This window comes from Caretta caretta, chromosome 8, assembly GCF_965140235.1.
Source record: "Caretta caretta isolate rCarCar2 chromosome 8, rCarCar1.hap1, whole genome shotgun sequence".
In the NCBI taxonomy this organism is placed as follows: domain Eukaryota; kingdom Metazoa; phylum Chordata; order Testudines; family Cheloniidae; genus Caretta; species Caretta caretta.
Genome location: NC_134213.1, coordinates 18,076,563 through 18,101,998, shown reverse-complemented (window position 1 = coordinate 18,101,998; position 25,436 = coordinate 18,076,563). Strand labels below are relative to the sequence as shown.

Genomic DNA, 25,436 nt, shown 5'->3' with positions numbered 1-25,436 from the left:
AATAATTTAGTAGCTGGATCTCATTAATAGACTTCTCCCTGTGACTATGTTGTTGTAATGATGTGGCATTGCCAGCTGTGTGCTACAAGAATCAATCAGTGATCAATATTTTCCATGAGCTTCTTTTTTTTTCTCTTCCTCCCAGAGCCATGAAAAAGAAATATAAATAAATAAATCTTGACTGGATGGGGCTGGGTCTTCATGGTGGCTTTATTATCTCTTGTGGCCACATTCCTGTTTCTGAGGACAATTTTCCTACACACTCAAGCTGGAACAATTTGCATAGAGGGGGGTGCCGAGAGCTGTTGAACCAAACTGTAAACCTTGAATATGATGGAAACCACTTCAAGCCAGAGGGTGTGGCAGCACCCATAGCACCCCTAATTCCAGCACCTATGCACTCCAAAATGATCTTTCTCTGACTCCATTACATTGTTGTATTAAGTTGCATCAATCTGAAGGACAAAAGCAAACAAGCTTGGTTCAGCTCAGTTTACAGATAAGGAACTGAGGCCTGGAGAAACTGAGCGAGGTCACATCACCACAACTGGCTACCTGGTCGGCAGCCTCAGCAAGGTCATAGAGACTGAACTATTCTCAGACATTTAGAAGAGAAATATCCAGGTCAGGATTGAGGCTTTCTGGGTGGCAGTTAAGTTTGTTTTGCTGCTGCTTGTTTGTTTTGCAAAACAAACTTTTGTGTTCAAAGCTGTCAGTATGGCCCAACCTCAGCAAGAAGAGGGGTGTGTGTCTTTCATTGTGGTGGGCTTCACCCACCATTCCCGCTACACCTTTCACCACCATTAATTTTACAACAATAACAAAATCATTTTGAGGAATAACAATATCTATTCAGGGGACACCATCACAGGGCCTAATAACATCAGCCACACTATCAGAGGCTCGTTCACCTGCACATCCACCAATGTGATATATGCCATCATGTGCCAGCAATGCCCCTCTGCCATGTACATTGGTCAAACTGGACAGTCTCTACGTAAAAGAATAAATGGACACAAATCAGATGTCAAGAATTATAACATTCATAAACCAGTCGGAGAACACTTCAATCTCTCTGGTCACGCAATCACAGACATGAAGGTTGCTATCTTAAAACAAAAAAACTTCAAATCCAGACTCCAGCGAGAAACTGCTGAATTGGAATTCATTTGCAAATTGGATACTATTAATTTAGGCTTAAATAGAGACTGGGAGTGGCTAAGTCATTATGCAAGGTAGCCTGTTTCCTCTTGTTTTTTCCTACCCCCCCCCCCCAGATGTTCTGGTTTAACTTGGATTTAAACCTGGAGAGTGGTCAGTTTAGATGAGCTATTACCAGCAGGAGAGTGAGTTTGTGTGTGTATGGGGGTGGGGGGGATGTGAGAAAACCTTGATCTATGCAGGAAATAGCCCGACTTGATTATGTAAAGAGTTGTCACTTTGGATGGGCTAGCACCAGCAGGAGAGTGAATTTGTGTGGGGGGGTGGAGGGTGAGAGAACCTGGATTTGTGCTGGAAATGGCCCACCTGTTGATCACTTTAGATAAGCTATTACCAGCAGGACAGTGGGGTGGGAGGAGGTATTGTTTCATGATTTCTGTGTGTATATAAAGTCTGCTGCAGTTTCCACGGTAAACATCTGATGAAGTGAGCTGTGGCTCACGAAAGCTCATGCTCAAATAAATTGGTTAGTCTCTAAGGTGCCACAAGTACTCCTTTTCTTTTTGCGAATACAGACTAACACGGCTGTTCCTCTGAAACCTAACAATATGAATGTCTCCCCCGATGATGGACAAAAACACTGTTCTTCCCTGCCCACAATAGTGCCCTCTCTGATCCACTTGTCTGAATCTAAGCAGTGAATTTTGATTTTTTTATGTCTGTTTCTAACATATAGTTCATCATAGTATTACTGTCCATGCATTTAAAGAGAGGGATACAATTGTTACATTCTTGTTTTATAGGACTGAGTTCATCCAGAGAGGCAGGATATCCATTACCGGAGCAGGGTTGCTCAACTGTGTATTGGAAGCTTTTGCTCAAACCTTTCTAAATCAAGGAGTCAAGAAGGTAGGTTTAATTTATTATTTATATTTGTTCCTAAAATTACATTTTAAATCTGTCAAATTCTGCCTATCCCTAATAATCTAGCTTGGGTTTTAAAATCATAAGGAGTTTAAACTTGGCTTCTTCACCCATCATATAAAAATAACTTTTTGGCCTTTTCCTTTTATTGTAAATAATAAACAGAACAAGAAATGGGATACAGTTTGAATATGTAATAGTAATTTTCCAAACGTATTTTTAAAGCATTATGGGGCACTGCCAGATCAATTTTGTTAAATTCATTATCCTCATTTCCTTTGGACATTGAAACTTTTTCCTGCTAACATTTCATTGTACTATTTAATATACTGTAATAATAATAATAATAGCTTATCATTTTATAGCACTTTTGCATCTAATCATCTTACAGTACTTAACAAACATGCATGTATGGCTGCACTCTCCCCCCCCCCCCCCCCCGAGTAATGTTGGCTGCTTCAGGCAGCTTGATATATTTACAATAGCAACAGTCAATTTTCTTGTAACAATTTTATATGGATCAATAATCCTGTCTTTTTGGTAAGAATTATGAAAGGAAATGAAATAAAAGCCCCTCTGGTATCCAGAAGTGTATCCCAAAGGAAATAATATTCCAACATCATTAGTTTGAGGAAGGCATGTCATATTGAAGATCTGGGTTTACAAACAAAATCTCATGCAAATTATTCACCGTGAAATTGAACGATGTAGAATTCCTACATTCGTTGGGGGTAAGGGTTTTGAGGAAGAGGAGGAGGATATGCTGGTGTCCAACTGGCTCCATATACAACTTTTCATCAGCTAGAAAGGAAAGGGATGCTTAATTAAGCCTTTTCACTAAAAAATACACATATTAAATGTTTTGACAGGTATGTTGCTTTTATGATGCACATAAGTGTGGGTGGGTGACCAGTGGTGCTGCATTTTCATATTGGGATATAAATCTTATATAACGCGCAAAATGTAACTGACCTAAATTTACAGCAGTGTTCCCTCTAAGCTGTGTGCGTGTGCATGCACACATAGATCCTAAACCCCACGCACATGGCGAAACATCGCCCGCACAAAAATTTGCACAGAAGAAATTTTTTGCTCACACAGCCTGTCAAAAATTAGAGGGAACATTGATTTACAGTATTTTTTTTTTTTTTCTTTACCAGGAGTAATTTCACTTTTTAAATGCACTTGAAGGATCCGCATTTGTCAAAGTTGACTTCTTCTAATTAGGAACAGATACAAATGATAGACTTCTGGGGTGTAGGATTTTCAGAAGTGTTTTTTTGCGTGCTATCAGATCTCTCTATTCTCGGAGCGAGAGCTGTGTTCGTATTCTTGGCATTAAGTTGAGTTCGTTCAGGGTGGGCATTGGACTCCACCAAGGGTGCATCTTGTCCCCACTCCTGTTCGTGATTTTCCTAGACAGGATATCAAGGCACAGCTGAGCTGTGGAGTGTATCCAGTACGGGATCGCGGAGGTGGCATCTCTGTTGTTTTCAGATGATGTCCTTCTTGCATCCTCCGATTGTGATCTCCAACGTGCACTTGAATGTTTTTGTTGCTAAGTGTGAAGCGGCAGGGATGAGCATCAGCACCTCCAAATCGCAGGTCATGGTCCTCTCCCAGAAGAGAGTGGACTGTTCCTTCCAGGTCAGGGGACCAGCTGCCCTTAGTGGAAGAGTTCAACTATCTAGGGGTCTCGTTCATGAGTGATGGTAAGCGGGAGTGTGACGGCGGCAGTGATGCGGGCGCTGTACTGATCTGTGGTGGTGAAGCAGAAGCTGAGTTCTCGGACAAAGTTCTCCGTTTACAGGTCACTCTACATCCCCATCCTCGCATATGGTTGTGAACTTTGGGTAATGACTGAAAGGACAAGATTGCGGGTACAAGCAGCGGAAGTGAGGTTTCTTCATAGGGTGGCTGGGCTTACTATCTGAGACAGGGTGAGGGGCTTGGCTATTTGGAAGAGCCTTGGGGTACAGCTGCTACTCCTCCAAATTGAGAGGAGTCAGCTGAGGTGGTTCGGGAACCTGATTAAAAAATGAGAGACTGATTGATTGATTTTGAAAATATGGATCCAGGTATTACTCTCAGAGTAATATTCAAATGGTGGTTTTCATTTTTTTTCCCCCTTAGGCTACTCTTGTTACCCTAAAAAGCCTTTATTCTTTTTAAATAACTACTCTCTTTTTACACCTTTTATAAATCCTTTATTTTGTAATGGGTTAAACTTTAAGCACCTTACTAGTATATCACAGCTTGGGGTCAGTGCACAAAATAAAATCCAAACCACAATAACTGTACAATGCTGCACTGGAATCTCTTTGAGAATTTTGGCTATGGCTGCAGATCTGTGGATAAGAAAAACCCAAATTAAACAAAATTGAATTACACATTTATGTACCTTTTGCTTCTGTGCTTTTCTTGATAATGCACTAGGAGAGACTGCTTTGGATTTCTTGAAAACCCTTGGGTGAGGATTTCTATTAGAAAGAGTGGGGAATGAGGCGGGTCCAATTATGCTTGGCTAAAATATGCTCACTTTCAGCAATAGAAAGATAATCGTTTAAAGTGTTAAAGTAACATATACTTAATAAATGACCATGCTTGCATTCTAAAGATTCCTATAGCTTTGGGTTTACTCTATTCCCAAAGCCAGCACTATGTGAAGATTAATTCATATAGAAATATCTGCTGGTCAGAATTGTGCCAGTAGTAATTCAATTAATCCTAAAGACAGAATCTTGAGACCATTAATAAGGAGAGTCATTTTACCCCTAATGAATTGCCTTTTTCTGCACTGGAGAAGAAATTATGAAATAATTCATTAAGACCTAATAAATCTTCTTGAGATGCAGATTTGTATCTGTACCAAATTTATATCATGTAGCCAAAAAAGAGAGACTTCCTCATTATACCTGGTATTTGTAGTGCTTGTAATAGAAGTGCAATATGGTCAGGATTTTGAAGAGTTTACAGAGAAATACCCATCCTTTCCACCGATCCCATGCCACTAGTCCACATTTAAATCCTACATTTTTAGTTATTAAAATGAGAGAGGTTATTACGGTGGGGTGGTAGGAAGTGTAATTGAAGGACTGGAGGGGAAAGCATTGAGATAGAGCATAGGCTTCAGATGGAGCAGGTGAAAATGCTGTCTTAATATTTACAGTTATGAATAGACGACAGTCAGGTGTCTGTTTTCCCACACAATCAGTATTCAATATCTCTGAATTTCCCATTGTAGTAGAGTAGAAGGCTCTTCTCTATTCATGGAGCACTGGAGAAGGTGATTTTGATTTTTTTTTAGTATATTTCATTACTGAGATATGATCTCAATAACTGTTAAACTGTGTTTTAAAAAAATTGACGGTGAAATCTTTGACTCATACCTCTAGAATTTCTTCTTTGATTTAACTCAAATGTTGACCAAAAATTGTACCCTGTGATGGGGAAATAAACTGTGAAGTGTCAGAATTATTCCTTTTGTTTTGTAGAAGTTAGGAGTTGGAGCTTGAAAACTAGCCTTTAACGGGAAAGTGAACTTTAAGTACAGAGAGATGTGGGGGGGAGGGGAGGGGGCTCGTTTTTTCTTGTTGACCTAAGGCTCCTTTATGGTACTCTGACAGTGTAAAGGAGCCCCAAACCAGGTGGAAATGTATAGGGGGTTCCCTTGCTAGCACAGAACTGACCAGATGGCATAGGGTGCATGCTGGGGAAGGGAGAGGGCAAATCATTGGAGTTACTATCCTGCTATTCTCAGCTTTTCCTGAGCAAGCAGAGTGCAAGTTACAGCGGTTTTGAGACTCGGGGAGTGCAAAGGTGGCTTAAAGCACCAAGTGCAGGATTGGAACAATGGAGAGTTGGGGCTGAAATCTCTCTTTATAATCTAGTGAACGGTGATGTATCAACTTGAGGAGTTGCTACATTACAGTCAGTGTAGAAAGTAAAGAATGTAAATAATTTTTTCCCCTGAAGATTCCTCTGCAGGGGGGAAAAAAAAAAATCTGTGGCTAGTGTACATCTACATAGTAGCCAATAAGATTGTCTATAGGAATAATTCAAAAATCTGGACAGATATGCTCCAGGAATTCCAGGTATGAAAACATGTCATTCTGGCACCTGTCAGACAGAAGGCCTCTCCAATATTAGAATTCTTGTCTCCAGTTTATTAAATATTGTTAGACATAGCCGCTGGAAGATGCTTACTGGCTTGAAGGGGAATTGGTGAGCAACAAGTCATATTTTTATCCCACTTGTTTTTAAAAAAAAAAAAAAGTGATCTAATTGGTTTGTAGGTTCATTGCTGATCATCTGCAGAGGTAATCGTATACAATCTACCTTTTGCGTATTAAGTAAAACTGTTTTAAGGCCATTTTATAAATTGACCATGCATACCAGTGTGTGTTGATTCCAGTCTTATCCAATGTCTCTAAAGCCCTGCAATGTTTTTATTATTGCCCATTCTTGGAATATTATTTTTAGATTAACTTTTGATGCCAAGAACAGCCAAAAAAATAATGAGATGGAAATATAAATATGAGTTGTGTCCATTGATCTAATTAATCTAAAATGATGATCAAATATTTCTTTAATCTCTCAAATGTTTTTGTCATGGTTACAAAAAACGCAAGATATTAGGATGCTGTTTTCATAGGTTTAGAAGAATATAGAGGAGACTATTGTAAGAAGCAGCTAGTTAATCAAAAACATCAAGGTTACAAAGCTTTGTACTGGAAGTGGAGATGAATTTTACATTCAGACCTAGATTTTTTTTTTTTTTCCCCAATCAGAATCAAATCTATGGTTTCTACGTAAGATAAAATTCTCCAAGCAGCCACTTAATATCATATTTTATTTAATATTTATACAGTTCAGTAGTTGTACGTGGTACATTACAGACATGATCTCGGTCCAAAGTAGCTTGGAGACTATATTAGTTTTCACCTAGGTTATAAACTACCAGCTAAGGTTCCTTAACGTGGTTGTTTCTATGGTGTTGGAGAGTCCCATAGATTGCCATTCATCAGACTTTCCTTATTTATTTTGTCAACCACCCTCTTGGTTTGTTTTTGTACCTTCTTTGATATCGGATGTCCTGTGTGACACTTCACCCAAACTCTGTAAGCTCTTGGCTGTTACACAAACTAATACAGTAGTATCTAGATATTTGCAAGAAAAGAGAAATTCTTGCAGTAAAAAAAATAAGTTAATAAAAAATCTTTACCATGGAAAAAATAAAACTCTTCTATGGCTTGTCAATCAGAAAAGCTTTTAAGCTGTATCTATAAAGGTGGACAGCTTAATGGGTAAGCAATGTTTGTGCTGCATTTCAAGTGCATCATTGCGCTGTAAGTAGTGCAAATTTAGCCCCTTTAAGCTTGATCTCCTGGGGCTGAGATTTAAGTGTTTGAACTTTAGTTGAAAGGAATATATTGATTAGTCTTTGATTTAGTCATTCTCCACTGAAAAGTTACTCAGTAATGACTTGTACCTGTCCTTTAGTATTTTTTATTCGTTTTATAGATTTTCTCCCCACCCTTCAACAATTCTGCTTGAAAGACTGCAATGCTATGAGGAAGAGAAAAGAAAAAGCAGCTGTCACACTGCGAACATAATTGATTCAATAAATAACACTTTTAAATTCCCAAGGCAAACCTCAGAGTCTTCACTATGTCAATTAGTGCACTATTCTGTAAATGGTGGTATGCTTAATTTAGACTGATGGGCTAAGCTAGCCAGTTCTCGCTTCCTATGGAAAGAATAGTCATGGAAGGCGAGCTATTATATACATTTCTAAAATTTCACCTGATTTTAATGTAGAGCTGTGTAAAGAAGTGCTCTTAAACTTTTTATTAAAACCAGTATTGCTTTTTATTTTCCACCGCAGCGACTTGAACTGAGCAAGAATTTTCTCAGCTTGTCGAACAGAAGAATACACAGGGTGAAATCCTGACCTCATTGAAGACATGGCAAAACTCCCATTAATTTCAGTGGGGCCAAGATTTCACCAACAGGATCTGAACATGTAGTAGCAAACATTATATATAGTCTGGCAGGGCGTACTCCATTAGGGCTCTTCATCCTTAGCACTGTAACAGCCCAAGTTGGTTAGCATACAGGTGTGCTATAAGGCCTGCTTTTTGTCCTTTGCCTGGTATTGGGCTAGGGCTGGTTAGTGGTGACATGAGGAGTGTATGGGGAGGCTAACTTATTGTTCTTGTCACTGACTTTGTTTGACTTGAGCTGGGTTTCTTTGCTTATTTAGCATTTTTCCGAAAGATTCAGGGGCTCCCAGAGCATTGGATTATTATAGTTTAGTAAATGTTTGAATGAATCAATAAAAAGAACAGGCTAATGTATGTTGCCTAAGACATTGACTGTCCTGAGGATTAACCCCCACTTCAGCAGTCAGTGACAAGTAACCTGTGTCTTGCTCTGGTGTAGTCCTTTAGTGTAGACACGGCAAGTGTCATTTGTACTAGTAGTGTTTACCCCAGTTTCCAGCAGTGTTTAGCTGATGCTCCTTTATTAAAAATAACGCCCAGCTCTTATGCATCATGTTTCATCCATAGAGTTCAAAGCCTTTTACAACAAAGGGAAGCATTATCCCCATTTTACAGATGGAGAAACTGAGGCAGAGAGAAGTGAAATGCCTTGGCAAAGTTCACCCAGCTATCCAGTTGAAGAGCTGGGAATAGAACCCAGATCTGCTGAGTCCCAATCCAGTGCTCTAGCCACTAGGCCAAAGTGCCTTCAGTGAGACTAGAATGCTGTGGGCACAATATGATGTAAACGCTCCTCCTCATCATCTCCCCACAGCCCCATATGCACACACCAAGCTATATAATTGCACTGCTGCCCCAATAATGCTACAGACAAAATTACAATGGAATTATTGCCATTTTATAATAAGGCAGTAAATTGTTTTTTTTCCAGATTTGACCGTCATCCCATTGTTTGGATGGTCTGAAGTTAAGTTATCTGTGTGCATGTTATAGTGTCAGTTTTAATACATGTGATACATATGTAGGTTGTGATTTGCCTGCGTTCTTTACAGGGTATTAGAATAATGGAGACGCTTCTGCAGGAACAGTGTGGGTGCCCATTTTCCTGAGAAGGCACTGTAAGTGTGTCATCAATTTTAAAGATTCAAAATGCAATATGTATATATTTGCACACACAAAATGTGTTTATAAAACAGATTTTTTTTTTAGTTGGTAATTTTTGCTTATATACATTTCTTAACTATATACACCACATGTTTCTACATACAGACTTTATGTAGAATTTGTCGTCCATTTTGAATAATATCCAACACTTACTTATACTGATTTCAGGAAAAAATAATGAACTGCTGCTTTGGGGGACTTGATAATACAGCAGCGTTCCTTAATATCCTGTTGATTAAGACCTCTTTTGTGGACTTTGTCTTTTTCTCCCCCATAATTTATCTATCACTAGACCATGACAGTGATAGTCAGACTTAATAAAACAAGATGTTAGCTTTGTCTGGAGATCATTATTGCTTGCAGAAAAGTAATCTCTTCAAAGATTGCCCATAGAGGCAATATTTGGCCAACTTTAAAAGTAGCTTCAGAATGAGAGCAAATGGCTATTGATTAGCTCCTAATAAATATTCTTCTAAAAACTGTTTTCTATGCTTTTTACAGGAAGAAAAGTGTCATCAGAGCAATATATCTTAATTGCTGTCTCAGTTTCCAGAGAAGTTATCCAGATTTTATTGGTACCATTTTATTGAGGAAACAGAATATTCAATATGCACAGCTTGGCGAAAAGATGACAATAGTCTGTACATCTTTCGGATAAGATTAAGGAAAGATATGTTGTTTAAAGGGACTCGGATCCTGGAGAAGCAGCTGTAAATGTGGAAATAAGTCTTCATGTGGATTTCGATGTAATTTCCAGAGACTAAGCATTCACTGAGAGAACCAACATCAGCAAAAACATAAATAGCTCTTTTTGCTGTGGAGAGATCTTCTACCATTTCAGCCAATGCACAGTTGTCTTGAGTCTTGCCAAGAGAGGTATCAATGAATGTTCCCTATTCGTTTTAATAGTTTATTTTGAAGCTTAGCTGTTAGGGGCAGCGATTCTATTCACAGAATGCAGAATCTAATAAGAAATGTGCCATCACTGTTCCATGCTGTTGTGTGGACTCTGCATCTCTCTGCAGGCATTTGGTATTTCCAATGTGTCTGCAAATCCTGAAAACAAACAACAAATTGAAGCTTCCTTTGGAAAAAATTGTCTAGTCCTTCTGAATGTGAACTCGTGCAAAACTTCCCTGCTGAGCCTGTAGAAACATGGAAACAGTAGTTCTGGGAGATGTGACTACACCCATTTGGAATCGTCACCCACTGAGGAGAAACCTAGTGATGGCAATTTAAGTGTCAACTTTGCTAATTTCACTGCTGAGACTTTAGCAGAAACATCCATCCGACATGCCTGTGCCAGTGTGGTTGGATTAATTTCAAAGGATGTCCCATGGCTATAAAGTTACAAGTTTTAAAGTGAAAATATTTGTTTGTCCCCCAAATGTTTTTTTTTTCCTTTGGTCCTGGTAGGAGCCAATTGAGAAGTTTAAGGGGCTTAGAAGCTCTCTGAGTAAAATTCTTAAGGGAAAAGAGAGCTTCCATGGATGAGGTATTCATTTTGAAAGAGCAATTTTATTTAAAACCTCTCTCAAAAAAAAAAATACAAGTAATTTAGGGCCAGATTTGGATACGCTTGCTCATGCTGAACAATACCTCTGTCCACAGAGTCCCACTGAAGTCAATGGGTGTCAGGTGGTACTAAGTGCTTTCAGTTGAGCATGAATGTGATTGTTTTTCCTACTGAGGCCTTGGAGAGGAGAAATGTTGGCAAATCCACATTACTGTGTACCATGCCAGAGGATCTTTAATATCCATGCAGAACAGGCTGAGCCTCTGCTTTTAAGACCTTATTGGAACAGCTTGGGGGGGGGGGGGGTGGAAGAAGGAGGGGAGGGAAAGGTAGACCTAGTACACATTTTTAATGGCAAGATCAACTAGCAATAGAATTATTTGATTAGGGAGATACGGAGCTGTTGTTAGTGATGCTTAACAGTCAGTTAAATAAAGTTCTTGTAGCAACAGTGTGGAGGCAAATCTTTTTCAGTATGAGGACAATTGGAGTAGGTAATTTGTCCTTTCCAACCCTATCAGATATAGTTTTTGATCAAAATGGCTAAAGCAGCATGGAGTATAATCACATTGACTGTCTACAACCAGTATATCAAGGCATATTTAACTCACTGCTTCCAGAAGTTAAGCAACTTTTCTGGTCATCTGGAAAATCGAATAGAATTTTTGGGGGCTTTTTTAGTCACAAAGTTTAAGGCACCCTAGGATATAATCCAATATATTAGAGTCCAATAACAACTTTTGTAACTTGTGATTGGGCCGAAAAGGAATTTGCTAACGAGGGGTTTCTCTTATATTTAAAAGTTTGAGGAATGATTCCTGATGGCATATTGCATCATCCTATCTAGGTAATGTAAATCCAACCCAGCAGAGTACTCAAGAACATGAGTAGTGGCGAGTAGCCCCAGTGTCTCCAGTAGGACTACTCGGGTGCCTAGAGTCATAGACATGCTTTCCTAGATCTTAACCTTTATGAAGTGAAGACAGAAACAGAAATGAACAAATATGTTCTGCACAACTCTTAAAACAAACAAACAAACTAAAAAATTAAAAGCTACACTGCTGAAAAGCTGGGCCTTGTAATTCATATATTTCAGCATGACAGAAATCTGATTGCTCATTACACTAAAGGCATGACATAGAGCATACTACTGAGGAAAGGGTAGAGGTAAAAAGACAAGCATTTGGAAGTGAGAAAGTGGGTTGATAAATTGGAATACAAAGTGATGTTTTCTATAATAAGTACACCTCTGTAAACTAATGGTTCTGTTTTGATTTTCATTTTTGGAGTAGTGTATTGTTTATATTGTTTAGAGAGACTACTGATCTTAACTAGGGCATATTTTGGCTTTGTCCCTATGTAATTTGGCAGTTTATGAATGAATAATTTTGATACAGTAGGCAAACAAAAACTTAGAGGATGACTCCGATTGGACAACATAGGAGAAAGACCATGTAGTAAAAGACACTTATGTATCTTGTTAGGTCCAATGACAGTGATGCATCTGTTGAGCTAATCTGTGGGGATGACAGCTCTGCTTTTTTCCCTCTTGGCACTGTTTATCCTGAGATCATAATCATGTAGATAATATCAGTTTGTTGAATAAACTAACAAATTATTTTAGAAGTGCAGCATTAAATGTTTTCTGGAGATTCAAATAGGAAGAATATATGGGATCTAATAGAAAATCTTTCTTTAACCACCCAAAGGACTGGTTGGGAAAAATATCCAAATAATAAGTAACTTTTAGTCTAATGTCCCGTTATGAAAGTTTTTCTAGATGTATTCAATGACTGATTAATGATTGAGAATAGTTGCTCAGATAAATTATGGTGGTAGTGGTATATAATACATAGATACTTTTGTAAACATATAGGCCAAGATTGTCAAAGTCCTACTGTGTCCTTAGTAGGTCCCTAAATAACTGGCTTGATTCCCCCGCTCCCTCCAAGGAGCCTAATTTTATGCACTGCAGGGTCTGACTAAAGGCCTACTTTAGTCAGGGGAAAGAAATATATTTGCTTTGGATTGGGCCCACAGTTTTAATAATCTTGGCCATAAGAACTCCCTAAAGTCATGTTCCCTCATATTTGCAAATTTTCCTCTCCTGGATAGTGCTGCATTTGCCATCCAGTGAAACCTTTTAAAAATTAAATATTTTTTTCCTTACTCAAGACAAATATACCTGGGGCAAAATAATTTTGCTTGCTTTTTCTCTGGAACTTTGTCATTCTTGATTAAGTCTATGCTTCCAGGCAATTTAGAAATTCTCTTTAAGCGTTGCTTATTGCAGTTTTTATTACTGGTTATTTTTAAAATCTTTTTGTTCGTTTGTAGATTACTCTAAAGCTCTAGGGGGAAGAGTTTTATATACAGTTAAACAAATTTTGTTAAGGAACAAAATAAACAAACAACTCACAAAACTAATAGGAACAATCCTAGATAAAATGATGACTCTAAGCTCTCAGCAATGAGAGAGTCTGTGGAGGTGAGGAAGGGCAAATTGTACTTCAGAATGAAGGAGATCATTTGTCTTAACTATATTGTGTTTATGAGCTTTGTCATGGTAGGATGAAAATTTGTTAATTTAACATAGCAGTATGCACTCAGAACATTTCAGATAGCTAATTGCTAATGTTGCCATTAAGCTATCGGGTGTGCGTGCGTGCGTGTGTGTGTGTGTGTGTGTGTGTGTGTAAAATATAATTTTTTAGCCAAACCAGCTGCTAGTATAGCATATAAAAGAAAATCATGTATGTGGAACAATGAGTCAGGGACTTTATTTCAGCCAGGTAATTCATTATCAGCTTAGCCATATGGTGAGGAAAGGTGCTATATATTTTTTTATATATATTTTGAGTGTATGAATGTGTATTAACTGTTGGATACACAATGTTCTTTTATATGCAAACTACTACACTGTGAATATTGAATGTATTATCATGCCATTGTACGTATGCTGCGTGATTATACAAAGGCTACTTGAACACAAAGGAAATGTAAAATGTCAGCTAACTACAACAGCAAATGACATCACTTCACTGTACAACCTTGAAATAGTGCACCTCGTTACATTGCAATTCTTTTATAAAATAAAATGATTAGAACTCCTGTTTCCAGATTATGCTCTGCTCCTTTTGGAGGTTCCCACCACTGGGCTTGCTCAGATACACACGAAAAAGAACTCTGGTATCTCCCCACCCCACCCCCGCCAAAGTCAAATGGGACTACTCATGTTAGCAAAGTTATGTATATGCATGTTTACAGGATTAAGCCATGTGCTAGAGTCACAGCTCGTTTAAATTTGCATTGCTCCTTTTTAAATCGGTGGGCTTACATCCGTTTATCAATTGAAAATTTGGCCCCAATATGTCTTGTGTGGAAAGAACCCTGAAAAATCCATGGATATTGGCACAATGGACTGAATTGCCTCTAGTTTTGTTTCTCACTTTGCTCGTTAACTGAACTCTTATAATTTAGGTCTTTGAGCATTGAATAATAAGCATTTGTGAAATGTGAGAAGCATGTAATGACCAACACAAAATACAATTTTCTGATATATTTATAGGTATTCTCTTGCATGTTAATGCTTTGTATTGCTTAGAAGGAAATGATAAAATTATTTCTCATAACTTGAAACCCCTCACTGCTTAGAACAACTGCTTGGAAATTTGTGACTGGCATTTTGATTCTTGATCAATAGCCATATTATTTCAATGGATTTTTTTTTTTTAAAAGCAGAACACATCAGTGGGAGCTCAAACTAAAAAACTGATGCCATGATCTAATCCCCAAATTTTCATTTGTTACAGTCTTCACAAGTGCATTGAAACATTTTTATTCTTGGGGTAGATGGTTTAAAAATCTTGCAGTGCATGTCAAGAAAATAGACCAAATATAAAGGTAAGTTACATTTTGTACCCTCCAAGGTTTGCAGTTATTGTCATTTTTGAGTTAGTTGCAAAAACTAATCCCAAAATGTTGATAGGAACATTATTTAGCTGAATATCAAGTGACAGAATGATACCTTTTGTGGTGCAACAGACATAGAAAATCTAAACCAGTGTTTCTCTACCCCCAGAGGGGTCATTAAAGGCAATTGGGAAGTTGTGAGCCATTGACAATTGTACTACAATCAAAAGCAAAGAAATATTGCTTCCCTATCCCCTCACACCCTTCAAGGTCAACCTCTTGAAACACACACCAATAAATTATACAGGTTTATCATTGATACAGTCTTATAGTAAATGTAAAGGGATTGTGAAAAATTCTGAGTTTCGATAGGGGGTCATCAGCCTGAAAAGGCTGAGAATAGGACTGTCAATCGCAGTTAACTTGCACGATTAATTCAAAAACTTAATTGTGATTAAAAAATTGACTGATCGCACTGTTAATCAATCTAATACCAATTGAAATGTATTAAATATTTTGGATGTTTTCCTGCATTTGCAAATAGATTGATTTCTATTACAACACAGAATACGAAGTGTACAGTGCTCATTTTAATTTTTTATTCCAAATATTTGCACTGTAAAAATGATAAAGAAAAGAAATAGTATTTTTCAATTCCTCATACAAGTACTGTAGTGCAATCTCTTTATCCTGAAAGCGTAACTCATAAATGTAGATTTTTGTTTTGTTACATAACTGCTCTCAAAAACAAAACAACGTAAAGCTTTAGAGCCTACAAGTCTACTCAGTCCTACTTCTTGTTCAGCCAATCGCTAAGATAAACAAGTTTGTTTACATTTACGGGAGATTCTGCTGCCAGCTTCATATTTACAATATCACTTGAAACTAGGAACAGGTGTTTGCATGGCATTTTTGTAGCTGGCGTTGCAAGGTATTTGTGTGCCAGATATGCTAAACATACATATGTCCCTTCATGCTTTGGCCACCATTCCAGAGGACATGGTTCCATGCTGATGATGCTCGTTAAAAAATGTGTTAATTAAATTAGTGGCTGAACTCCTTGTGGGGGAACTGTATGTCTCCGGCTTTGTTTTACCTGCATTTTGCCATATATTTCATGTTATAGCAATCTCGGATGATGACCCAGCACAGGTTCATTTTAAGAATGCGTTTTGTCAATTCTGCTGTGAAAGCAAAGATACCAATGTGAGATTTCTAAATAAAGCGAGCACTGTACATTTTGTATTCTGTGTTATTGAAATCAATATATTTGAAAATTTAGAAAACATCCAAAATATTTAAATAAATGGTATTCCATTATTGTTTAACAGTGCGATTAATCGTGATTAATTTTTTTATCACTTGACAGCCAGAGTTGAGAAACACTAATTTTTAACCTATCCAGAAGCATTTCTACAGTGCACATCACTAAAGTATCTAAGCCATGTACAGTACATATAGCCAATGAAGTCCAGTCCAGTTTGTGTGTTTTGCCTGCATGAACTCTTAACCATGAAAACAATGGGTAAGATACATAATTTTTACAGCTGTGCATCAATAAAAGTTAGCAATTTGTCTGCTGCTACAATTTCTGCACTGATGGACTTCATGAATGCTGTGTCCTTCGTTGCGCAGGTTGAAATGTTTTGTTGCTGTAACTTTACCCTTTGCCTTCTCTTTGATGAGCAAAATCGTTAGTCAGACAGAAATCGAAGAAACTCTTGTCAACAAGTCTGAAGAAGTCCCTTAGGACTCCACAAAGTGAGTTCAACAGAAAAGTGGATCTGACCGATTAGTTCCTCGGGGAATCTACTTACAATAGAGATGGGAGTGGGGTGGATATAAAAGGTCACATTTAGTAGTGTGGGGTGAATCATATGAAACTTCCATATTTTCACAGGTAGGAGAAGGGATGGCAAGTCTTGGATTTCATCAAGCTGGTAGCAAAGAATAGCATTATAAAAGATTTTTGTGGCCATAGCAGATAGAGATTATCTTGTGAAGCACATTTGGAAGCTAGAGTTTTAGGGAGTGTCAAAGACTCTAGTATTACTTTTTTTCCTTTTAAAAATATTTTTGAGTCTCTCTGAACAATTCAGTTAATATAATCCAGCCAGGCTTATTTCAGGAACAAATTGTTCTTTCTGCTATAAATTTATTTATATGGGTTGTCTGACTTATATTGCCAGTCCAAGTCACAGACAAACATTTTGAGATAAATCGAGGGAAGTGAATGTGTAAATATCTGTTTTCTCCTCTCAACTGCTCAGTAAATGTGCTTGTCTCGTTATAATGATTGCAAACATGAAGAGTACGCTTTTAGTCTCCTGGGTAGAGAGTATTGTAAATAGAACAAAGTGCAAGGGGGAGGGATAGTTGGGGTGTGTGTGTTTAAAGATGTAATCTGGAACATCCAAACAAAGATTTAACTTACTTGCAGCATGTTTCTTCCAAAGAATCAGTCCCTCTTAATTTAGAAACCAAGTGTTTCCACCCTATATTCCTCAGCCATTCTGTAAGCATGTTCATGTTTTTACATAGGTGCAGTATCCAGAGTATTCTTTCTGCAGACAAGACCTATATTCCCTTCATTAAGGAGTATTATATGAGACTCAAGTGAATCTGTTTATATATATTAGTGTGAGCAGCCGCAATGTAACTTGTTAGAGACACAAAGCCGGTGTACATATAGTAAAGGGACTTGACCCTGTGTGGTCATATATGTTTTAGGGGAGGGGTTCTCAAACTGGGGGTTAGGACCAAAAGGAGGGGAATCAGGGACAGAGGTGGATGGTGGGGAGCCTAAGAGAGACAGAGAGAAACAGAGTCTGTGAGTAAGGGGAAAGGGTAGCTAGAGGGATGGAGGGTCAAGTCAGTGCGTGTTGGTGTGTTGCTTAATCTGTCCCTGTGTGATCCTGATAATTGGTTCTGGTCAGCTCCAATCATTGATTCATGTAGTCCTTGAGATCCAGAACAGCAGAACCAAAGGTCCTTCACATTCAGTAGGTCTGCTCTTCTGTGCACCCCTGCAAGCAAGCACTACTGGAGTTCAGGAAGTTATAAGAGGTGCAAAGACTGGCTTGGGCATAAGACAGCACCCAATGAGAGATCTGGGGAAAGGGGAGCCTTTAACTAATTAAATAACCTATAAGATAATAGCCTGAGCATACAGAGAAAGCTCTAGTCATATTTCTTAGAGCAGTGATACTCAGACTGAGGCTCATGAGCCCCAAGTGGCTCTTTAATGTGTCTGCTGCGGCTCTTTGCAGCATATGATATCTAAACAGTGTGTGATTTAATTGGTAACCAATCTAAGTTATTAACCAGTGAGGAATACGTTATTAACTTAGTGCAAGTTGACAGATACTCTTGCAGTGAATAAGTTAATAACTTTATCCACTTAATATTTCCCCTTTCATGCTCTTTTTAAATATGAGTATATAGTATTAAAATAAATGAAGAAATGAATTCATACTACTGTGGCTCTTTTGGGTAATCTTAATTGCTAATTTGGTTCCTGAACCACTGAGGTCTGAGTATCACTGATTTAGAGGATCATATTTAGTTAAGTACACTTAGTGAGTGTATTTTCAGACCATTATACATTTTTTTCATTATTTTTTTTTTTGCCTATTCTATGTTGTAGGTAAATGGAATCCAGTCCCATTTGTTCCAGCTTCAACAAAATCCCCATTTTGTTGGGGTTTATATTTTGACAACCTGTTTATTCAATTGTAACCAAGATACTACATCTTTTATCATAGTACAGCACCAGCCCTTACCTGCAGGGTAAATTATACCACTACTATGACTGACCATTACTAAATCTTGGTTGGTTGTTTTGGGATGGGGTGACACTCAGTTGTGTTTCAAATTATAACACAATTACCCTGATCTGAAAGGTCTTTTTACACCTGTAAATGTTGGCATGTTTACCATTAACTTCATAGAATTATAGGAATGTAGTGCTGGGAGGGACCTCAAGAAGTCAAGTCTAGCCCCCTGCGTTGAGTTGGAACAAGTAAACCTAGACCATCCCTGACGGGAGTTTGTCTAACCAGTGCTGAAAAACCTCCCGTGATGAGGATTCTACAGCCTCCCTTGGAAGCATGTTCCAGAGCTTAACTACCCTTAGAGTTAGAAAATATTTCCTAATATCTAACCTAATTTTCCCTTGTTGCAGATTAAGCCTATTACTTCTTGTCCTCCCTTCAGTGGACATGGAGAACAATTGATCCTGTCCTCTTTATAAAAGCCCTTAACATATTTGAAGGCTGTTATCATGTTCCCTTTCAGTCGTCTTTTCTCAAGACTAAACAAGCCCAGTCTTCTTAACCATAACTCCAGGTTTTCTAAACCTTTTATCTGTCTGTCTGTCTCCCCCCTCTCCCCTTGATTTTCTCTAATTTGTTCACATCTTTCCTAAAGTATGGTGCCCAGAACTGGACATAATACTCCAGCTGAGGCCTCACTGGTGCCAAATAGAGAGACACAATTACCTCCCATGTCTTACTCTTGTTAATACACCTGTGAAGGGGTGGACCAAATTGGGAGGTCCCCGCTGGAGACTGTGGGACCCTGCCACACCTCACCCCAGAAAAGGGCAGTAGAGAGGTCCTCCAAGCTGCCCAGAGCAGTTATATGGGAAGCAGCGAATCAGAGAGGCAATCTCATGTATATTCACAGTGCTTTCATAAGCAGCTTGATACACAGCTGTTTAATTCATGGCAGACTATAAAAATATGTGAGAAGGACTGCTGTATATTTGGTCTCAAGGGTAAAAATAACAAATTAAAATATAGAAAGTTCATATTTCATTCTTTTAATTATAGTGGTGTTGCTGTTCTATTATACATATCAGCGTTTCCATTCAAATATTCTTGCCTTTGTCTAATATCTGACACTTTTATCTCTTGTAGATGACTATTGTATACCAGCTGTCAGAGAGAATGCATTTTTATAGTTTACAAAAAGTGTTTCTAAAAATAGTCCCCAGCCTGTTTACTTTGAGATTAGTTTTAACGTCTTTGCTGACACTGCATGAACCTCAATATATTTATTTTAAAAAATCCCAAGTGGAACTAAATGTAAATAACACTAAGCACATCTCAGGATCTTTGACCGTTGTTCAACTGTTCCCCCTCTGCCTGCTGTATGGAGTCTAGTCTAATTCTGGCCTGAGGTAAAATTTTGAAATGAGATCTGGGTTCCTAAGTGCCTAAGTCAATTTTGAAAATGAAACTTAGGCTCCTCAGCTACTTCAGTGCTTCTGAAAATGTTACCCCAGTCTACATAAGCAATTATTCTTGTGTATGAATTGGGACCTAATTTTAACAATAGTTGACATGCTGCTGACTATGACTGTGCTGAGTGAAGGCAAGGGCAAGCCTGATTCAGCATTGTGTAAGTTAGCCATGATTAAATCTGTGTAAGGACAATGGGGGTCCTGCCACTTATTTAGCTGGAAGGTGCCAGGAATGTGTATGGTAGTGTATACATAGTTCTAAAATTGCCATCACCATAGCATCTAAGCATCACGGGGGGGGGGGGGGGGGAGTTGTTCTGAATCTGGAGGGAAAAGAAAGGGTTCTTAAGGTTAAGGTTTTTTCCATGTTTACAGCTGCCTTTCATTTGCTTGTTACATTTGTCAGATGTTCTCTTCCTTTGTCCACTAGGGCAAGTGAGTCATACTTTGTAGCCTATTTACTTGTAAATCTGCATAGGTGACTTAAATATCACACACTGATTTTTTTTCTTTTTTTAGGCTAGCTTAAAGTAAATCTTCTTCAACAATGTTAGGGCACTAGTTACCCAGAGGAATTCGCTCTCCTCCAAATCAGTCATCAAGATCGAACTAACTCGTCACTTCAACTCTGTGTAAAGCATTGGCTGGTAAGCAAACTGTCAGCCTTGTGAATGTCTTGTCTCCTTTTGAAGAGCATGGTCAGCCATTTGTGATGGAATATTTTTGACCATGCTGCCTAAATGAAAGCAGTGGGCAGTAACATCTCTCTGTATGTCTTAAAAAAATTCCTGTTTATAAAAGATGTTTCACTTTCTGAAACAAAAGAAGTATGATTGTACTGTAGTGTATCCAAACAAATCCCCAGTGTGAAGTATAAGTTAAGAATATTGTATGGGGAATCTTTAGGGAGACTTTTTATTTTTTAAAATTCAGACAGGGGGAAAAAGTCTGATTTGCAAATATTCACTAGTTGCTGAATGGCTCAGTAGTCTGTTTCACACAAACTCAGTGTGGCAGATCCTGTGCTCTTTTAAGGCCCCTTTCTGTGGCTCTAGAAATGTAAACAGACCTTAAACAGCCCCCAGGAAATTTCCCATGTGCAGGGGTGGGATGGAGGAGAGCGGGAGTGGCTGAAGTGCTCTGCACTAGAGCTGAGCAGGAAATGGTTTCTGCCTGCTGCAGAAATTTTCAGTTCAAAATATTTTCCCGTTCAGCAGTCAATAGAGCTATGACAGTTTATACCAGCCATGGATCTGTGCCTCTGTGAGCTATGTAGGTAACTTAAAGCCACCTTTGTTCCCTTCCTTCCCCATACTCTAGGTTACGTCTCTGGGGAGGCGCTGCACTGAAACTGGCCTTGTAAGACTAGCTGTCAGGGTTGGATGCTACTGTTTTGTAAAATACATATTTGAAATTCAATTAGGACACAGCTTTGTTTTAAATCCATCTGATCTTACAAACTCTTACTTGCATGAGTAGATCTTATTCACGCTTTAGTTCCACTGAATTCAATCCTACTGCTTGTGTGGGTACCTTTATAGGACTGAGTTTTCAACTGTAACCACAGAGGGACAGTCCCATCCCAACCCCCCTTGCCAAGTACTAGGCATGGAAAAGCGGCTCCATCAACTACTGAGGCTTTCTACTATAATAGAATAGAATGTGTGTGAAAAATTATCCAGGCATCCACACAAGCAAGTTAAAGCAGACAAAGCAAATAATCCAGTGCCAGTGTCATTGGGAAACTTTTTCCTGTGCGAATGTTATTTGTCTGTGTGACTGAAACACATTTTGTGAAAGGATCATCTCTTCTGTTGGTACATGTAGAGGCTCAGCAGTACCTGAATGCTTAAGATTTTATTTTTCTTCTTTGCTTCAGCTATGAAACAGATGAAAATTTATTTATTTTGAAGGCCTCTTTGTACCAAACAAAACCTCATGTTAAAACAGAAGATGGAGCCATTCTCCCTTCAGTTGATAGGTACAGATATATGTAGTACACATACTTCCAACATCCTTGGTGTTTGGAAGAGTTCATTTATTCAACTCCTGGGCTCTGATCCCTGTGTCCCACTAAGCTGGGCTCAGTACAGTACAGAGGGAGGTAGACAAAGGTGCGAGGGCTGCTGCAACTGGGTTTGGTCTCTGTTGTAAATGAAAGGGTTGCTCTAATTTAAGACCAGCTGTAACAGCCTACAAAGAGCCAGCAAACCAGTCAGAGATGAATGAAGTGCAATAGTATTCCGACCACGCCCTCTTCTCTTGACACACCTCTAAGTGAGTGCTGCAAGATGGGGTGGTGTAAGGATATCTGTTTCTATCCTATGTCACTTCAGGCTTCCCACCACACTAGGCAAATGCAGACCTGTCCACTTAAGCCAGTTTTAAATCTGCTTGGTGATCAGATTAACGTTAGTACATAATGCGGGGAGTCTAGGCCAGGGGTGCTTGCAACAAATTTCTTGGTGGCCTCAGAGTGTGGCCACCAACTCTTGTTGATGGCCCACTATTATAGTTTTAACTAAAATTCCTAATTAAGTTTAGGAAAGACAAATAAATATGCACATATACATATCCAAATCATTGCAATTTATTTATGTTGGAATTTTTTGCAGGCTCATTAATAAAAATAATGTACACTTGTCTCTCTTCTTTACTGGACCTAAACAAAATAGAAACACAAACAAGGTGTTTTGCATGTTCTTGTCTTGTTGTTTGTTTGTTTTGTGAAACCCCTTTGGGGTTTAGAGAGCATGGCCCCTTTAAATCTTTTTTTCTAAGCGGGGGGGGCGCAGTGAGAGAAAGGAGGGAAACTGGGAGGGTGTGGCTCTGGAGCTCTGGGGGAAGAAGGGCTGCAGCTCGCAGGCCCTCACAAAGTGGAGCAGCGGAGAAGCTGCCTGAAGCCTGGGAAGGACAGGGCGCCGATCAGGGACAACCCAGGACAGGAGCCAGGAGGAGCACTGTGCCAGGGAGGAATTGCCCGAGAAGGACAGGCTGGAGCTGGACCCAGTATCACTGCTGCCCAGAGCTGCCTGGGGCTTGGAGTACTGGGGCTTGTAACTCTGCACTGGGAATAAGGAGCTCGTTTAGTGGGCAGGTGGTCGCTCTGTGTGGCTTTGCAGAGTGCGGCAGAAGAGGGCACCAGAGGGATTTGTTGGGGAAAGTTCACTGGTGCTGAAGATGACCAGGAGCACCCAAGACTCACCACTGGACTGGAACTTTGCTCAGGACTCCTGAACTCTGTGTGCAGACCCATTGCTCAGTGTCTGACCTTTCAGACTGTGCTACCACTGGGCCTGTGGGGCCTTGGTTTGGATGCAACCCTGTTTTACCACTGCCCCTATACTTCCCCTTGTTGTTTTTCTCCTCTCATCCCTCTCTAAATAAATATTTCCTTTTCTTATATCCATTGTACTTTTCCTGTGGGTGGGTGTGTTCACTCTGGGGGGTTAAGAACAGGTGCCCCTGGGGTGGAATGGATTTTTCCTGCTGCATTCCTGCGCACGCCATCTCTTGGCCAGAGCTGCCTGCAGAGCAGACTCCATCTTGGCCACAAGGGCACTAAAGTTACATTTGCTTTTTTGGTTGGTTGCTTTTTAACGACTTGCTAGCTAGTTCGTCTGTTGCTGTGAAATGTGGTAACAACAAACATACAAATATCACTTTTCACAGCAGCAGACTTACTCAGCTCGGGCAAGCCCAGGGACAAATTAAGCCCTGGATGAGAAAGTGGGTATGGTGGCAGTGGAGACCAGAGGTGATGGGGAGAATGGATGAGGCACCAGGAAGCAGTGAGAACCAGGGGGAATGTATGATAGTGAGCCCAGGCCCAGAACCTGCTGCTCGCCACCCCAGGGAAGGTGGGGAACTCACTAACAGCCTGTTCCTCCAGCATTTGTGTCTCCAACAGGGAGCAGGACCCAACCCCTGCTGGAGGCCTTAGGGGAGGAGCCACTGCTTTGTCTCCTCTCCCATCACTGCCTAGAAGGCTGTGGCCACAAGAAAAGCCCCTGGTGGCTATGGTGGCCGCATTTGAGAAATACTGGTCTTGGCCATGTTATCTGCATTCAATAATGATATGCCAGGGAATTCAGATTTCTAGGAAAATCACGGCACAGTGCCCTTGAAAGCATGGGGGCAAATTATGTTCTGTTACACTGGTATAAATCCAGAGCAACCCCACTCTGTTTTGTGGAGTTACTCCTTAATTACCTTGATGTAATAGTGCAGAATTTGTATTTGTAATATTGTCAATTTCCAGACAGTCTTGTAGCTCCTTCTGTCATTTGTGCAACCACCACTCCTCTCTTCTGATGGTGACATCTAGAAAGCCTGTGATTAGCTATATCCAGACTGATAGCTCACTATGATATCGTGCAGGGATCGGCAACCTTTGGCACACGGCCCACCAGGGCAAACTCCTTGGCAGGCCGGGCCGATTTGTTTATCTGCCGTGTCCACACGTTCGGCCGATTGCAGCTCCCACTGGCCATGGTTCACCACAGGCCAATGCGGGCTGCGGGAAGCGGCGCGGGCCGAGGGATGTGCTGGCTGCCGCTTCCCGCAGCCCCCATTGGCCTGGAGTGGTGAACCACGTCCAGTGGGAGCTGCAATCGACCGAATCTGCAGACGTGGCAGGTAAACAAACCGGCCTGGCCCGCCAGGGGGTTTGCCTGGTGGGCCATGTGCCAAAGGTTGCCATTCCCTTATATGGTGGATGGCACTTACACTCCTTCTCACCTTCTGAGAGTCCATAATTACCCTACGTTGGAGACTATACAAGACACATTTTGACCCCCATCTGCAATGCTGGAGATGTCCACTTCTCCCTCCAGTGCAGCACACAGTACTGCCTAGGATAAGAAGTGCTCTGATCCCACATGCTGCAGTGCTTCCTCCACTATAGAAAACTGCTTGTGGAGAGTGGGCTAGAGGAGAAAAGAACTGGGGTCGGGGAAGGAGGGTGAGAGAGGTGGGAGAGCAGTGTAGCAATAAAAGAGAAAAGGACTGGGGAGAAATTGGGAAGGGAGAACTGGGAAAAGCACTAAAGCTCACAAAAAGAGACTGGAGAACAGGAAGTGGCTTGAAGAAAGAGAAATGGGTTTTGAGGGGAAAAATGTTGAAAAGCATAAAAATTACAGAAAATTAATCTGGGGCAAATATGGAGAGAAAAAAAATGCATTAAATGTAGAAGAATAGCTGAAGTGTAGGAGGAGAACAGGATAAAGAAAGAAACACCATGGAGACAGAATAAGAAATCAATTTCATACCAAGTTTGCTTGACAGCAATAATAAAAAGTGCTGTCCAAGTGCACGGTGTTGTTATTGCTGTTGTTATTCAGTCAACATTTTGAATATCTGATTTAATAGTGGTGGTGGTGTTTACAGTAAAACAGATGTGGAAGTTTGCACTCCCCAGACTCAGTGCTCATTTTCATTCTGACAAGCGGACAGCTCTGAAGTATAGAAAATTAATTAAATCTACAATTACTTTGCAGCAATCTAAGTG

General features: G+C 39.7%; 1 protein-coding gene across 2 annotated transcripts in view; it reads left to right on the top strand.

The window, feature by feature from the left end:
- The window catches only part of PRELID2 (PRELI domain containing 2), a 43,303-nt gene extending 29,422 nt beyond the window's left edge, over positions 1 to 13,881 (top strand). For both annotated transcript variants that reach the window (XM_048859643.2, XM_075131319.1), the window contains exons 5-7: positions 1,965 to 2,070; positions 9,143 to 9,208; positions 9,756 to 13,881. In XM_048859643.2, the coding sequence (XP_048715600.1) occupies positions 1,965 to 2,070; positions 9,143 to 9,199 (163 nt within the window). In that variant the 3' untranslated portion in view covers positions 9,200 to 9,208; positions 9,756 to 13,881. The remainder of the gene's footprint in view (positions 1 to 1,964; positions 2,071 to 9,142; positions 9,209 to 9,755) is intronic.
- The last annotated feature ends 11,555 nt before the right edge of the window (positions 13,882 to 25,436 follow it).